Source organism: Zymoseptoria tritici, chromosome 17 (genome assembly GCF_000219625.1).
Source record: "Zymoseptoria tritici IPO323 chromosome 17, whole genome shotgun sequence".
NCBI lineage: Eukaryota > Fungi > Ascomycota > Dothideomycetes > Mycosphaerellales > Mycosphaerellaceae > Zymoseptoria > Zymoseptoria tritici.
The window spans coordinates 169,568-183,794 of record NC_018202.1 but is presented as its reverse complement, the minus strand read 5'-3'; the positions used below and the strand labels follow the sequence as shown (position 1 = coordinate 183,794).

Here is a 14,227-nt window from a genome sequence, read left to right as displayed (position 1 = left end):
AGAACGACTTGGAAAGACAAGACACGAAGCCAGGGCCAACGAAGTTAATAACGACCAAGAGTTGAGCACGCAGTATGATGTCGGCTTTCACAGAATGTTCAGTCCACGACCTGGACATCACATCCGCATCCCAATTCACAATGGTCATTCATGCCAGCTCTAGAAGACTACATGTACTTCGCACCCTGCCCAGAAAGCACGAGAGGTGGAGAGTGGAACAACCTCCATGGAAACCGAACAGGACAAGCAGCTTCGCCAGATGATTGCGGAGCGAAACACGTACGTTGGTGAGTGAACAAGAACGGAGTACCAAGGCGCATGGAGTATAGAGCATGTTGAAAGCAGCCTTGGAGAGTACAGCAGAGTGCCGAAGAAGCTGCGCCCGGAGGTGGATGCCGCTCCGACTCGGAAGGCATGGACGGTGCTGGGTGAGCTGAAGGACCAGGTGAAGGCGATTCAGAGTGGACCTGTGTCAGAACAAATCGAGGAGTTTGCTAGAAAGCCGGCAAGTTACGCTGCTCCTGCTCTGCAAGGGAGACGCCACAGTGAAATGCCAATCAAGAGTGCACCAGCCACGCGCGCGAACCACTTGGAAATTTTCAAGACAAAGGAATCCGCACCGTGTCACCGTCCTTTCTGGTGCTGGAGTGTGCTGTGTCTTTCGCCCGTATTGCTGGGTTGTTCTCTTCGCCTGAAAAGTGACAGTGTCCGAGAGACAAAGTTTCGAGCTTCGACGACATGGCGCAGGTCCCGCTAGCATGTCACGGGGTGCTGCAGGTTCGATATGCCAGTTCTCACTCCACAGAGTCGAAGAGAACATTCCACGGGTTTGCGAGTTCGGGTTTACGAGTTCGTGGAATAACAGTTTTGGACCAGGCAAAGGAAGAAATGGAAGCACGGAGCAAGACAACGTCCATTGTCAACATTCGTGATATCGCAATTCCCGCCATGCCTCGACCTGCAACCTAGACTACGGCGACTGGCTCCAAACTCCGTCTGTTGCCTATTCCCTCACAGCTCTCTCGCCTTGAGCATCAAGAACAATTACGAATTTATCTCGAACGCGCACTTCAACGCTTCGACATTTGCTTCTGCAACTCATGCATCGTCAGTCACCATTGTCCTCGTCGCCTACAGTGTTGGAAGTTTGTTATCACCGAAGAACACCTACCGTTTCGAGCTGCTCAACTCGCCCACCACAGGTGGACGCGACCTGGACCTGCAAAATGCACCCGCAAAATGCAGCAGTGCAGCGCGCAGACTGGAGATGTCAAGCACATCACGTTCCACGGACCCGTAACAAGGACGACAACATCTTACCGATACCTGCAAAGCCGCAGTGGCGGCTGGCACTCGCCAGGCGAAAATTTCGACGACAAAGGCAGCGATGCTTCGTACGATAGCATTGCAGGCTTGGGAAAGTGCCAGGCTTCATCCTTGGTTTCACTCATGCTCTGCAAGACTGCAGAAGCAAGACATCAACACAGAAGCTCGAGGGTTTCGCTTCAACGACCAACTGGTCTCCGTGAGTCGTGATCTTTGGGCGATGTCCGAGATCGCATCCAATTTAGCGTCGAAACACGTCTGTTTCGCCGTTCTCCGAAAGATGAATCGCCATTATCGCCGGAGCAATGGACGACTACGAATCCATTCGACGATCGAATCAACACCTATGGAAGCTTGCAAGCACACCCTGAGAGACCGGGCCGGGCCTTGTATCCGCCTCGAGATGAAAGCATGGAGTTTCCCATCGGACGTCCATCTATCCTACAACCCAGACATGGTAACCGACGGCGTCAAGCCAAACAGAATACCGCCCTTTCGCCAGAAGGATTCCGCCTCGTCGCCGCGAAATGCGGCGTGGAGGAGACGCAGATGGAGAGATCTCACAAGGCGTCATCGTTGATAGCCGTGATCGAGGACTAGCAACCATCTTGACTATCACGCTCCACAGCGATATTCCCTCCAGGCGTTGAAACCGAGAGGATGCGTCCAGAGCGGAGAATGCGACCGGGAATTCCAAGATCGGTCTGCGATCGAGCCTGCATGCGTAGGTCCCCCAAGACTAGGCGCACACGCTGAGCGCCGTTCTCAAGGAGCTTATTCTAGCCCAGAAGTATGTCATTCGTCGCTTCCAAAATCGATGCACTATTCCAGGTGAATGATCCCAGTGAGGTGTCACGCCACAAGGCTTGCCCGGGAGATTTGCAGCCAGCAGCCCTCATCAATAGTATGGAATCGGGTATACAACGACTCAGCAAGCCTCTGACAAAACCCCCGCCGTAACGCCGCAACTTTGCAACCACATCAACAAAGCATCGCCAAAAGTGGTCTTCTCGATGCTACGTAAGCCGTTCCAACCTGTCTGGCCTTGCCCGTCGTTAATATGAGTAAGATTAGCCAATTCCACAGCTTCCTTGCTACCCGCTATACGAAAAACTATGCCCTGCCAATTCGGATCTTTCGATTTGCGGAGGTTCATGTGCCCTTCCTGAGATCTGAAGGTCCTCCACGTTGGAGTGCATATCTTCCGTCCCTCCAAGCAGGACTGGTAGAGGCTTGAGCAACTTGATGAGGCCGTCGTTCAGCTTCTCCTATATCGATGTCCTCTTGCCAATCCAGAGAGCATAATCTGTCAACCGGAATGCGAGCTTCGAATGCCAGATGAAGAGGTCTCAAAGCTCAATCAAGCTCCATCCGCGCCAGTTAGACAAAAGCTGGACTCCTGCAGATTGGCACGCAATTCATTCCACCGACTTGGGTACAGATCTACTATCAAAGTAAGGCCATCAATCACTCCATTACTTCCACTGCCTATGTGGCATCCCAGTCAAGGCTTACCACCGCATCGACAGTCGACATCCAAGGCGATTGCCCAGTCGATACTCCACCATGCTGGCGAGCTTTCGATAGGGCCGTGTCTAATGCTGCTGCCATTCTTTTAGCAGCACCGTACGAATACCTGGACTCCTCTCGACAACAGACTAGGCTGTAAACCTCTCGTAATTGACAACCTAGGTAAGTCGTACGTTCCTAATCATATGGAGAGCTACCAAATTAGTTGGACCTGGATTAATTTCGCGAAAAGCAGTCTCCCAGATCTCGGACATCTCGGCAAAAATGCCTCATGTATTATTAGCACGTTCCGTCGCCGTTTCCCAGGAATTTTATTCACATCCTCCACCCGGTCCTATTCGCCTTTTTAACAAGCCTTCCCAAATAAGATGCGCATTGCTACCTCTATCTATCTCCGCGACTCTCGCTGATCTTCTCATCATCTGCTTGTGCGAGATTGTTGATCTGCTGGATGGCTAATTTTGCGTCGACAGCTGTAGCAGACCGTTTGCACTTCCTCATAGAGAGGGATCTCACAGTTTCGAGCATAGCCTCCGTGACTTGATCGGCTTCAACGTACGCCTGCGGCTCGTCATGTGAGCAGTCGGCTGCGGCTCCAGCTTTCAACATGTCAAAGTCTTCCAGCCATCTCCATGGTGTGGAGTGTGCGATCATCTGCTGTCTGTCGAAGACGCTCGGCCATCTTCTCGCGTCAACCTCTTGAGAGTTCCTTTGAAGGACTAATCATGTCCCTCAAGTCTGCGTATCATGCCATTTCTTCGGCTCTTGCTTCTGTTGCAATGCCTTCCGAGGCTCGGAATGGTGATGGAGTCGTTTGTATCTGGGGCAGTAGTCGGTCCGTCCGTCGGCCGGCTCGGTGCGGAAGGTCTCTTGGTCGGTGAGAGCGGCTGCGTGTAGACTGCTCGTCTCGTGAGAGCTCGAAGAACGTTGGCGTTGGCGCCCGCGCCGGGTGGTTCGTTGGCACCGGTGGTATGAGAGCGTTGGCTTGACGGACGTCATCGACTGACAGATGATATGTGTCTAATGAATGCTTCCGAAGTCGTCCACTGCGTACCGCTGGAAGGGTTGAGTTTTGTGCAGCGCCGAGAGCGTCTTTCCGGGATACAGATACGATGCCTGCTTTGTTGATCTTCGGTAATATGGCAATTGCCTCTCGGAGGCCTAATCGTCTGCGTCGGTTACTGTAGTCGTCTTGAGTCGTCTGTGAAATCTCTGCACTGTCGTTACACAAGCTGTCGTTCGATGTTCTGTCTGATTGTCTGGCATTCGCTGTTCGGAGGTATTTTCTGAGATCGTGCCGTGCACTGATCTTATCGTTGAAAAGTTCTTGGTCTCGCGCTCTTGCACAGGACAGCCTGTTGTTAGTCAAAAATCGCACTCGCTGGATAAACTCGAAAACGTCTCAACACCGCTTCTCGACGGTCTGACGCGGACTGGTGAAATCAAGCGTAGTCCTGCATCACGCGGCGATGAGAATACGAAAATATCATCTGCCATCTCGTCCACAACCCCTTGCACCGGTCCTCTTCGCATCACGCTCCGGCAACATCACCTTCGCCAGACCTTCAGCTCCGTCCTCATACCAGTCCTCGAGCCGCACTTGCCAAACCCTCTTCTACGCTCGAACCGCCCTTGTACCCACTCAGCCAAGATTGCTTTACATCCTGTCCGTCTTCTTGGGAGATCATGCGACATCGATAGTCCTCCCATCTTTCGCCGGTCGCGAGGAAGCCCGCGTAATCTTCTTGATCGGTGACATCGACCGGCGGAGAGCAGGGCGCCTTCGAGTTGTTCCTTGGGAGTGTAAGAGGAAGAGGCGGACTGGTTGGCAGGAGGACCAGAGCCTTCCCAGTGCCAGCTTGCTGCTCCGAGGGTGGAATGGGTCCAGATAAGATGGTGAATTTGCTTTGCGGCTGCGGCGAGGTGATCAGGTAGGGTCGCTGTCTTCTGAGTAAAGCGGGAGAACGGAGGTGCCAGTTTCTGGAGTGAATAGCGGAGAGACTATATGGATTCATTGTGGTTATCAGCTCGTCTCGTAATGGCGCAGAAGTGGAAAGGGGAAAACGAGCGTATTCCAAATGTAAGCTCGAGCGGCGTTGGTCGGCCCAAGTTGTCTAGAGGAAATAGTTGAAATAAGTGGACGTAGTGAGGGAAAAAAAATCACAATGAATGTGTTGTTGGTATTGTAATATCGAATTGAACCCGATAGAACGAAAGGATTTCCAATAGATAGTTGGTCTAGCAAGAGGGAGAGTCAGTAAGAGGAGAGCGAGATGGGGCCGAAGGATGATGGACTTACAATATATGTGTTGTTGATAATGGAACACTAACCCGCAGGACCTTGAAGGCATAAGGAAAGAGGAAGAAGTCGACGGACGATTGCTCTGAAGCCCGCAGGTCCCAGACTCCATTGACAGGACTTCAGTTAGGAATGCTCCTCCTCACAGCGATGCTGCTCACAGGGCATCCAGATTCCCGGCGCTGAGTCGAAACAAAGATAGCTGCCATGGCACCCGCCTCCACGGGAAGGTGCAGGATAGATCCTAGATGGAGGAGATTGCAGGCGAGAATAAGAAGTTCCGTTGCGTTGCTGGGGTTCAGAGACCAGGGAATTATCGCCGTCGACGAGATTTGAAACACATCCATCGGAGAGTGATGATAGCGAAGGAAGAAAGAACGAGTCTGCCGGAGACGACTTCCATACCATTGGCATTGGTATTGGCATTGGCATTGGCATTGGCATTGTCAGCTGGAGGCGGAGCGACTGCGTAAATCGAAACTCTCGCACCTTGGGGAACGCCAGTTCGCATGGGGTCGTGCGGTTAGAGTGTCATTTTCCGCAAGAGTGGGTCGGGAGGCAAACGCTGAAGCAAATGGACACGACGGAAAGGTCGATGCAGACGTGCATTGCAGTGCGGTGCAGGAAAGCCCTCTTCCGCCAAACCCAACCCGGGACTTTGGGACCGATCTGGCGAGATTGGTAGCCGCACGCGAACTCGCGGTGGTTGGCGATTCCTCACTGTGTCGACCCAGCAGTAGCAGCACTCCCGATGGGAATTGAAAGGACGAGACCCGGTGACGACCTGTTCGGAGGACAGGGCAAGCCACGTCGGGGCCGAGATAGCCGTCGCAGGCAGAGACCACCTGGCGGACTACATGGATCGGTTGGTCGCATCTTGGAATCCGATGGTTTCGTGGTTTATGGAACAGTTCACAGGTTCGCGGATTCGTCGTTCGGGTCGACCGTGTCCACGGGTGGCTCTTGGTAAATGAAGCGAGTTTGGTCTGCGGCGAACCTTCGGCAGCAATTGGCTCTTTCCAATCCATTTCCGTAGAACACGTCTCCAGACGAGGGTGCGTGGTGGAAGAAGAAGCAGATGGGCTTCCAAGAAGAAGTGATGACAACGACGACGGACCTCATCCCGCGATCAGTCCCAAATAGGAAAATGCACAAGATCAGAATGTCAGAATATCCTCCCTCGATATGTAGGCTTGTGACTTACAGCTTGTGCACTTCTCCACCCAACGATTCTCCGAACTGGGAGTACTGTAACTCTATATCTCGACCAGCTCGTTGATGGCCGCTCGAGCAAAATCTGCGCTCTGGTCGCGTCGGAAGCTGTCCAGCATGCCTGAAAGATACGCTAGTACTCATAGACGCAGCTGCTCCGCCTCGCATAGAAGTACGCAGTGTCCATATGCTTGGAGCTTCTGGTATGAGCGATTCTCCGAACGCCGGATGCAGGATATCATTGAACGCTATGCTGCACAGTCGGCAATATCCAATGATCCAATGTGATTCATGATCTCCATCTCTTTCATCATCAGTTCACATCCTCCCTTGCCTCGAGGTCGCCAATCCCTCTCTCATGGCCCGTTCCTCTCGCGCATTGAGCATCAAACGACCACGAGCGTTCTCTGCACGTCGCTCCGCCTGTTCGTCCGCCGACGAGACCGGCGGGCCACACGTATGGAACGTTGTCGGTACGACGCTTGCATAAGCGTAGAGTGGGAACGAGCGGAGCGGTCGCGCCGGAGAGGTGAGTACCTTATAGGTAGGGAAGTTCCTTCGAGCGGGCAGAGAAGACTCTCTACGAGGTATTAGAACCAAATGTCAAGGAGGGAGTGCAGAAATGATGTCATCCTGGACTCGGACTTGCAAGGAAGAGGCTTCGGCGGGGGTGTGCCGAATTCTTAGGTACGAAAAGTCTCAAAGTCTTACCAAACATAAACATACCGTATAGATTCTCCTTGAGATCTGAACTTCACATATCTCTTCTCCAGATCTGAAGCATCGGAGCCTCTCTTTGATGCCCACCGTTCTCCTCAAGCGCATACCCAGCACCCGGCTCGCTACAATCCACGAATTCTCACCTTTTCCCGCGCGCGAGCGGCTTCACAAAGATACATTATCAACGGCATCGAGGACCGCGCGCATGATTCTCTGCAGTCTCTGTAGCACGACAAAACGCTGCTAAGCTCAGTACAACCAAGGCAGTGTCAGACCGCGAAAGAGGTTCAGGAACACGAGGATAGAAGGGACATTGTGCTAAAGCACATTGCGAACTTGTCACTTGGCAATACCACAAGCGGTGTCGACTATTGTGCACTATCTTCGCAGTCACAATGGATTACTTCACACGCAACTAGAGGCGTCCAAGACGGGTGTCGTTCTTCGACGTCTTCTCAGGCGACCCAACAAATTTAGAGACGGCGCATATCTTTTATTAACGACCCAGAGGAGCCGGCGAAATGGATGACTTTGACGAATGGCAGATCGTTGAGAAATTGCGAGGAGAGGGCGGTAGCGGAGCGAGAGACTGCTTTGGAGGAGAGGGCGGTAGCGGAGCAAGATACGGAGAAGAGTGCGATAGCGGAGCAAGACAATGCTTTGGAGGATAAAGATGCGTCTCTATATCAGAAGGAGAGTGCACTATGAAGCTTCTCTGCGTGAGGCAAGAAGGTACGTCGACTTCAGGTTTATCTTGGAGATGCTGCTTCTGCTCCTAGCAAGGGTGCTATGTCCGAGGAATTTCAACGCAAGAGGTCCAAGTTCGAGCGAGACGATACAGCCACAAAGCGAGCCTAGTCCCTGGACTCTGGGCCCGCCCATCCGCAGCAGCAGCAGTCGGAGCTTTGTCGAGACATTTCGCCACCCGAGGAGCAAGGAGAGAATCATAGCCGTCACTTACATACGATTGAGTCTGCCAGCGGACCTCACAAGAAGGAGAAGAATACGATCACCCCAACACTCGTGAAGCGTGTGGTTATCTGCGTCTGCGTTATGCTTTTCCTCGCCGGGTGCTCCAACTACGGTGCGGTCAAGCACGAAGAGCCGGTCTTCTATCGCTCCGCTTCTTTGGCGGGCCGTGTCCCAACGATGACGAATTACTCTGATATGAAGTCGCTGTGGAGCTTGATTGACCGAGATCTTCTGGGAAAACAGCACTAGGTAAAGAGCATGTCGGAAGATGTACTCGCTCGGCAACACCAGCTGCTTACACGACTGGTTGCGATGGTCGAGATCATGCTGGTGTTTCAAAAGGCCGGGCTGGGCGGGGATGTTGAGCGGGAAATTGCGAGCGCAGTTCTTGGGGATGTTGGGACCATTGACTCTATGGAGTAATGAGTGCACTATCGCTGAGGATGTGAATTGGTGCGTGCGGCAGTACTTGAACTTGATAAGTCGTTGGGAAGGGGTGGACGGAGCGTAATCTGGAGCCATCAATAATCGAATGCACTGTCTTCAGCCAGATTGTGTTGGGTATCATAGTAGCTTTCCAATCATCGCCACTTCTAAGGAGTTGGCGCCATCTCCTTCGCATAGATACGGTCCAGCCGGGTAGAATGTCATCGCGTCGCGTTCCCCTCAGTTTCTCCGCTAAGCCCCATCGGGGGCTTGCACCTGATCGGCCGCTAGTGCTAGACTAGCTCCGCGGGGGTGGAGATGATCCGAGCGCGACATCATCCTAGGCCCCAAACAACCAACGACGATTCAATTTACTGTACAATCCTTCATACGAGCTCTTAAAATGCGCATTACCTCAGCTTGCGCCATTACGGCGTCGCGTCCGTACTGGTCACTTCCCTCGACCACTTTATGCCCATAATATTAGCTGCACCGCCTCGTTCCACTCCGTGTCCACTTCACCTGGGCTCCACAACTCTGGCAAGCTTCAGACACCGCGTCGTCGCCTACGTTTGCCGATCAACCTCTCGCCACATCCTCCGATAGGATGTCATCGACGCCAACTACGCGATCCCACGAGCTACCCCTCCGCAGGATGGACTGCGGATTTTCACGTTTCGACGACCACATTACGCTAGCAGCACGCCTTACGATCAGACGGCGGAGAACAAGAGTCTGGACGAAGGAGAATGATATTTGAGCACACAGTAGACGTCCAAAGAGCATATTGCGACGGCATTTGGCAAGAGCAGTTCTGGAGGAGAGGAGCATATAGTCATAGCATGATATGGGAAGAAATAGGTTGCAAAGATTATTGTGTTATGATGGCACGATGTACTGAGCAGAATATACAGGCGGAGCCATGTTCGATTCGGACCCGGCAAGTCGTTGATGCCTCACGGTCACGATAGTGAGCAAAGTCACCTTTTGTGCGCTCTTCTCCTGGTGACCTCAACGCAGCTCGCACCACTCTATCCCCGATACGGTTCAAATCCTCGGTTACTTGTACGAAGGATTGCCATGAAGACGGCGCTACCGATCAAGGTATGCTTCGGAAGCTGGTCTTGCCATCTCCTATACGGCAATAACCCGTACTTAGGGTAGATTCCGCCGCCGCAACACCCCGGAGCCATAGGCTCTGATCCAGGAGCTCAACGCTGGACTCGGTGGCTTCCAATTCATCGCTTGGGCGAAGAACAGCCAGAAGTGGAAGGAATTGCTTGACAACGATGACCCGACCGACGAAGACTGGAAGGCCGCTCAGAAGATCTTCTTAGACTGCTAGGGACCGACGACGAACAACCTACCGATTTGCTCGCAGAGCTCGAGCGCCTTACCTACGGACCAACCGAATCCCTTCGCGAGTACAACCGTGCTCACATCCTTCTTGGCCAAGCTCAGGCCGAGGACACTGAAGTACAGTCCAGCCCATTTCTTGCTTGGCCGTTCAGCACGCTCTACTTCCATCATCTCCCCCTAGCAATCTCTGCCACCAGATCCACCATGTCCGACCGAGACGGCGATATCGATCGTACCGCCGGCAAATATGCGACCGAGCTGAAGCAGTCGGAGCCATTCGAGCGAACGACAAACCCAAAGACAATATTTGTAATAATTAAGGCGAGCTTGTGTAGGTACTTGATGGCATCCGCCGAGCCGTCTTGCAAGACCAAGACGGAGAGGGGTACTATAGCTTTTGTCTGCAAGACCACGCGAATTTCTGAGCATGAGGTGCATATTGTATTGCACCCCCAAGCTTACTTTTCCCGACTAACACGAGCTCCTCCAGAATGTCTAACAACACCTCCCTTGAGTCGTTGTCTAAACTCGCTCGTTACTAAGTCGCGGCCATCTAACACTAGCTCTGGCACTCCCGTGAACAGAATATCTACTTCCTCTTTATGGACCGTGAGCAGTCCATCGACTTTAAGCAGATCATCAACCGCATTCCGTAAATTGCAGCGCCTCGCATATAAGCATCAGTTGCTCGGCCAGCGGGTGAAATGCCTTTATTAAGTACTCATCCTGAGCCGTCATTCGCTGCGTCCGCAAACCTCATCCTGATCTCAATATCGTCACCATCCTCCTCGTCCTTATCCTCGTCCTTATCCCTATCCTCGTCCCCATCTGTGCGCTTTCCAACCACTTCGCCCGCCCTTCGCTCGCTATGTGAGCCCTGCGATCTGCTAGATCGCCCTTGTACAGCCTTTGCCATTTATCCACGAAGAGCATCTGGAGAAGAGAAAGCTATCTTCCCGGCATTGCCATGCTTGAGTGCAGACTCTTCATCCATCCTGCGATGTACTAAGAGGCAACAATTCCGTCAGCCTCGCCGCGGGACACATTCACCATCGAGTCTTCACAGCACGTGCGAATGAGCTCGGGCAGTGACATGTCGAATTTCTTCATTTTCCTTTGATAAGCGCAAGTTTCCGCTGTTGTAGCGCCGTCTGCCTGGTCGAGCGGTCTCCCGAAGCGGCTCTGGCCTGCAACCGCTTGATTCCCTTCTTTATGCCGGCGAGAGCATCCTTCTGCGCCGTCTGTAACGGCACATCGCGCCCATTGTCGGAGCTCATCAGTTCGGATTCGCGCTTCCGGCCACCCTCATCCTCAGGCTCGGATGAGGCGCTGCCACGGCTGTAGAACGAGAAAGAAGGCCTATCAATCATCGCAATGTACGCCTCGATCATCTCCATCAATCTAGCGTGGAGGGCATGTTGTTCCAGTCGAGGATTGTTGCCACACCATCAAAGGGAAGAGAAATCGCTTGATCCATCGTCATAGGCGCCTGTTCCGACTTCGCCAATCTAGCTTGGAGGACATCTTTCTCCGCGCACACCGCGTTGAACATCTCCGTTGCGTGGGTATTCGCGGCCTGCTGAAGATCGTCCACCCGCTGCACCTCCACCAAATCGGCCCGCAGACGAATGGTTGTCTGCTGCGCCTCCACAATGGCTCGCTGGCTGGCAAGGTCTTCGACGTGCAGCCCATTTTGCCCATGCAGAACTAATCCTTCCAGAGATCGATTCGACGGACAGTCTCCCGCTCCTCGGCCAGAGTCTCCTCGGCCAGAGCTTCCTTAGTATCGAGCCACGCACCGTCCAGCGCGGCAATCTGCTGCTACAAGGCTGTAGTCACGGCTCCTTCTTCAGCTTCGCTACTCGAGGCTCGCGATGATCCAGGCGGTAGTGTATCCGAGGTAGCATCAGAGACCTCGCTGTAATGCAAGAAGACCGACCTTCCGAATGGAGAATTTCCTCGTAGAGTTGTTCCTGCTTGGAGGCGGCCATCGTCATGTCTGGAGTACGTCGATCAGTTGATTCGCTGGTCTGTCGCTTCTCAGGGCCACCTTACGCTAGAGCTTCCATTTTTGAGATGTCGTTGGTAAAGTTGAATGGGCAGTTCTGATGAACGAAGGTGCTCTGGCGGGTACTAGGCTATACTGCACGGAGAATGGAGAAAGGAGAAGATTCCGCCTGGGAAGACGGACCTTTTGACAGGCCGTGGCGCGTTTGTGGTGCTGTGCCCAAGGTGCCGGCATACTACATACGTGTTTCATTGCTGCTGTTTGCTTGCCGGTCGCCTCTGAACACTCTGGCGGGAGAAGACCCAGCACGCGAACCTGTTTGGAGGACGGATCAACCCCATGTCGCTCATCCTGACAGACGTCAGCCAATACGGGAAACATACCTACAGCCTTCCGAGTTGCAATAGACCGCTTTCCTTAAGCTAGGCATGTTTCCGTTGTATGCAATAGTTCGACGGCAAGTAGGTGTCGGCATGCAACCTGTGTTAATATCGTCTATGAACCGCATCTCCCGCTACCGTATGTCAAAATGCAGGCATTGTGCCTCCTACCCTTGCATCGCGAGGTCCGCACGCGCAACCCGACCACCACATTATCCGATAGTCTACTGAGACCTAACTTGTCCGCACGAAGTGTGTCGTTGCCATGTTAACTTCATCTTACAGGCAAGATTCCGGACAACACCTCAACTCCTGCGTTAGGTATGCCTGTACTCCCGTCTACAACTTCGTCAGGTCGCTCAAGACATACAAGGGATAAAAAGAGTGTCAGAAGAATGCAGCAGTTAGACGGGTCAGACATAGGATACTTTCATCGCAGCAAAGGAGGAATTTAGCAGGATAATGCTATGTCTGCCATGCTAGTCTCGATCGCACGACCTTAAATGCTCTCCTCGCCGCCGAGTGATAGCCTCGAAAATACTTCGCATGTCTTAAATGTACGACCGACCAGCGGCTCTAGTAGCTTTCGACTTCGCCTGCGGAGGAAGGACTTATCTGCCTCTTATAGATTAGGGTTGGAGTTAAGGTAAGCGGCGAGGGGAGGCGTTAAAAATGTAGCCGACTATGCCCTTAGAGGGAAGGTAGCCGATATCGTGTTTACGGGAGTAGTCGATGCGGCGGGGGACGAAGGGGAGGCCTTCGGCGTAAGAGGAGGAATGCTCCGAAGCTCTTTTAGCTTCAAAGACAAGTAGATGTCGTCGGCATGTTCAGGGTAGAAGGTAAGACGAAGTCGGCGACAATAATGAGAGCGAAGAGGGAGCGGATGTAGTAAAACCGCGGTGTTGTTGGTTATGCTGCTCTTGCTTCTGTTTAGTAAGGATGGCAGCGAGCGTGTGAAGCTGTCGAGGTTAATGCGCTGGCGTAAGCGAAGGGGTTCGAGGCTTTTAAGGCGCTAGTAATGGCGCGTTCGTCGCTAGTAGAGCGGTCGTCGCTAGTAGAGGTGCTTACGTAGGGTAAAGCGGTCGTGCGGTCGTGCGGAGCCGTGAAGCTAGTAGTCGCGCAATTGATAAGGGACGGTGTCCGCGTAGTCGTAGAAATGACTGACGGTGAAGTCGTAAATCCTAGACTAACGGTGAAGTCGTAAATCCGGCGCAGTCGTAATAGAGCTACAGATGTTGTGGAGGATGTAATTCAGCGCAATCGTAAAGGAGCTGCGGTTGAGAGTGGTCATGAGCGTTTGAGTGCGCTATCTTGCGAGAAGTTGTTGAAGCAGATTCGGCTGCTGTCGGTACCGATAGAGGCGTTCGCGTGCGTTGGATCGATGGGGCGGTCGTGCGTGCGGTGAAGACGGAGTCCAGCGCAGTCGTTGATGGAGCTGCGGATGTCGGTGTGGTCAGCGCTCGTGTGCGCGTTCGGTGACGGTGTATTCTCGAGACGTTGGACATACACAGGTAGATCAGTGTCGGTGTTGTTTCAAGGGAGATGTCATCCTGAAGGGTGCTCCTGTCCGTGGACGAGGAGACTGTGGTGCCGTGTTGCCTATGACGGCTGTGTGGTGGGTGATAAGCGTGTCTAGTTTGGCTTGTAGCCTGGTGGCATGATCGAGCGCTGTCGACCGGCAGAAGTGATAGACAGAGCGAGGGCTTGGAGGTGCTTAGGGTTAGTGCGTTGTCGAGAGCGGAGAGTTCGTGCAGGTCGAGCGGCCGCTAGTAGAACGGCGCTCGGTGAGACGGTGACCAATGGTGGAGTGCTCGAGGGAGCGACATCCGGTAAGACCGCAACTGGTGGAGTTGAAACCGCGGCTGGTGACGAAGTCGGTGGAAGGCTCGGAGAGGCGTCGACTGGCACTGGTGGAGCTGGCGGAAGGATGGCATCCAGCCGTTGTCGAATGTTATCGAGCATTGGAGTCTTGGAAGGCAGGACTGCCTTCGCAAC

The 14,227-nt window shown here is 53.3% G+C and overlaps 4 protein-coding genes across 4 annotated transcripts; 2 read left to right on the top strand and 2 right to left on the bottom strand.

Annotated features, from left to right (window-relative positions):
* Nucleotides 1-3,240: 3,240 nt before the first annotated feature.
* On the bottom strand, nt 3,241-4,871 carry MYCGRDRAFT_97801 (uncharacterized protein; the record flags this gene model as incomplete). Its single annotated transcript, XM_003847101.1, has 3 exons — nt 3,241-3,565; nt 3,911-3,972; nt 4,440-4,871. The coding sequence occupies 3 exons, from the start codon at nt 4,869-4,871 to the stop codon at nt 3,241-3,243; spliced, it is 819 nt and encodes a 272-aa protein (XP_003847149.1).
* Nucleotides 4,872-7,608: 2,737 nt separating this feature from the next.
* MYCGRDRAFT_97800 (uncharacterized protein) lies at nt 7,609-8,308 on the top strand (the record flags this gene model as incomplete). The annotated part of the gene is made up of 3 exons (XM_003847156.1): nt 7,609-7,721; nt 7,778-7,819; nt 8,068-8,308. 3 exons carry the CDS (start codon nt 7,609-7,611, stop codon nt 8,306-8,308), a joined length of 396 nt encoding a protein of 131 aa, XP_003847204.1.
* Nucleotides 8,309-10,950: 2,642 nt separating this feature from the next.
* Nucleotides 10,951-11,913, bottom strand: MYCGRDRAFT_97799 (uncharacterized protein; the record flags this gene model as incomplete). Its single annotated transcript, XM_003847100.1, has 4 exons — nt 10,951-11,203; nt 11,383-11,619; nt 11,784-11,843; nt 11,900-11,913. 4 exons carry the CDS (start codon nt 11,911-11,913, stop codon nt 10,951-10,953), a joined length of 564 nt encoding a protein of 187 aa, XP_003847148.1.
* Nucleotides 11,914-12,381: 468 nt separating this feature from the next.
* Nucleotides 12,382-13,711, top strand: MYCGRDRAFT_97798 (uncharacterized protein; the record flags this gene model as incomplete). The annotated part of the gene is made up of 4 exons (XM_003847157.1): nt 12,382-12,484; nt 12,866-12,878; nt 13,167-13,213; nt 13,554-13,711. 4 exons carry the CDS (start codon nt 12,382-12,384, stop codon nt 13,709-13,711), a joined length of 321 nt encoding a protein of 106 aa, XP_003847205.1.
* Between the last annotated feature and the right edge of the window lie 516 nt (nt 13,712-14,227).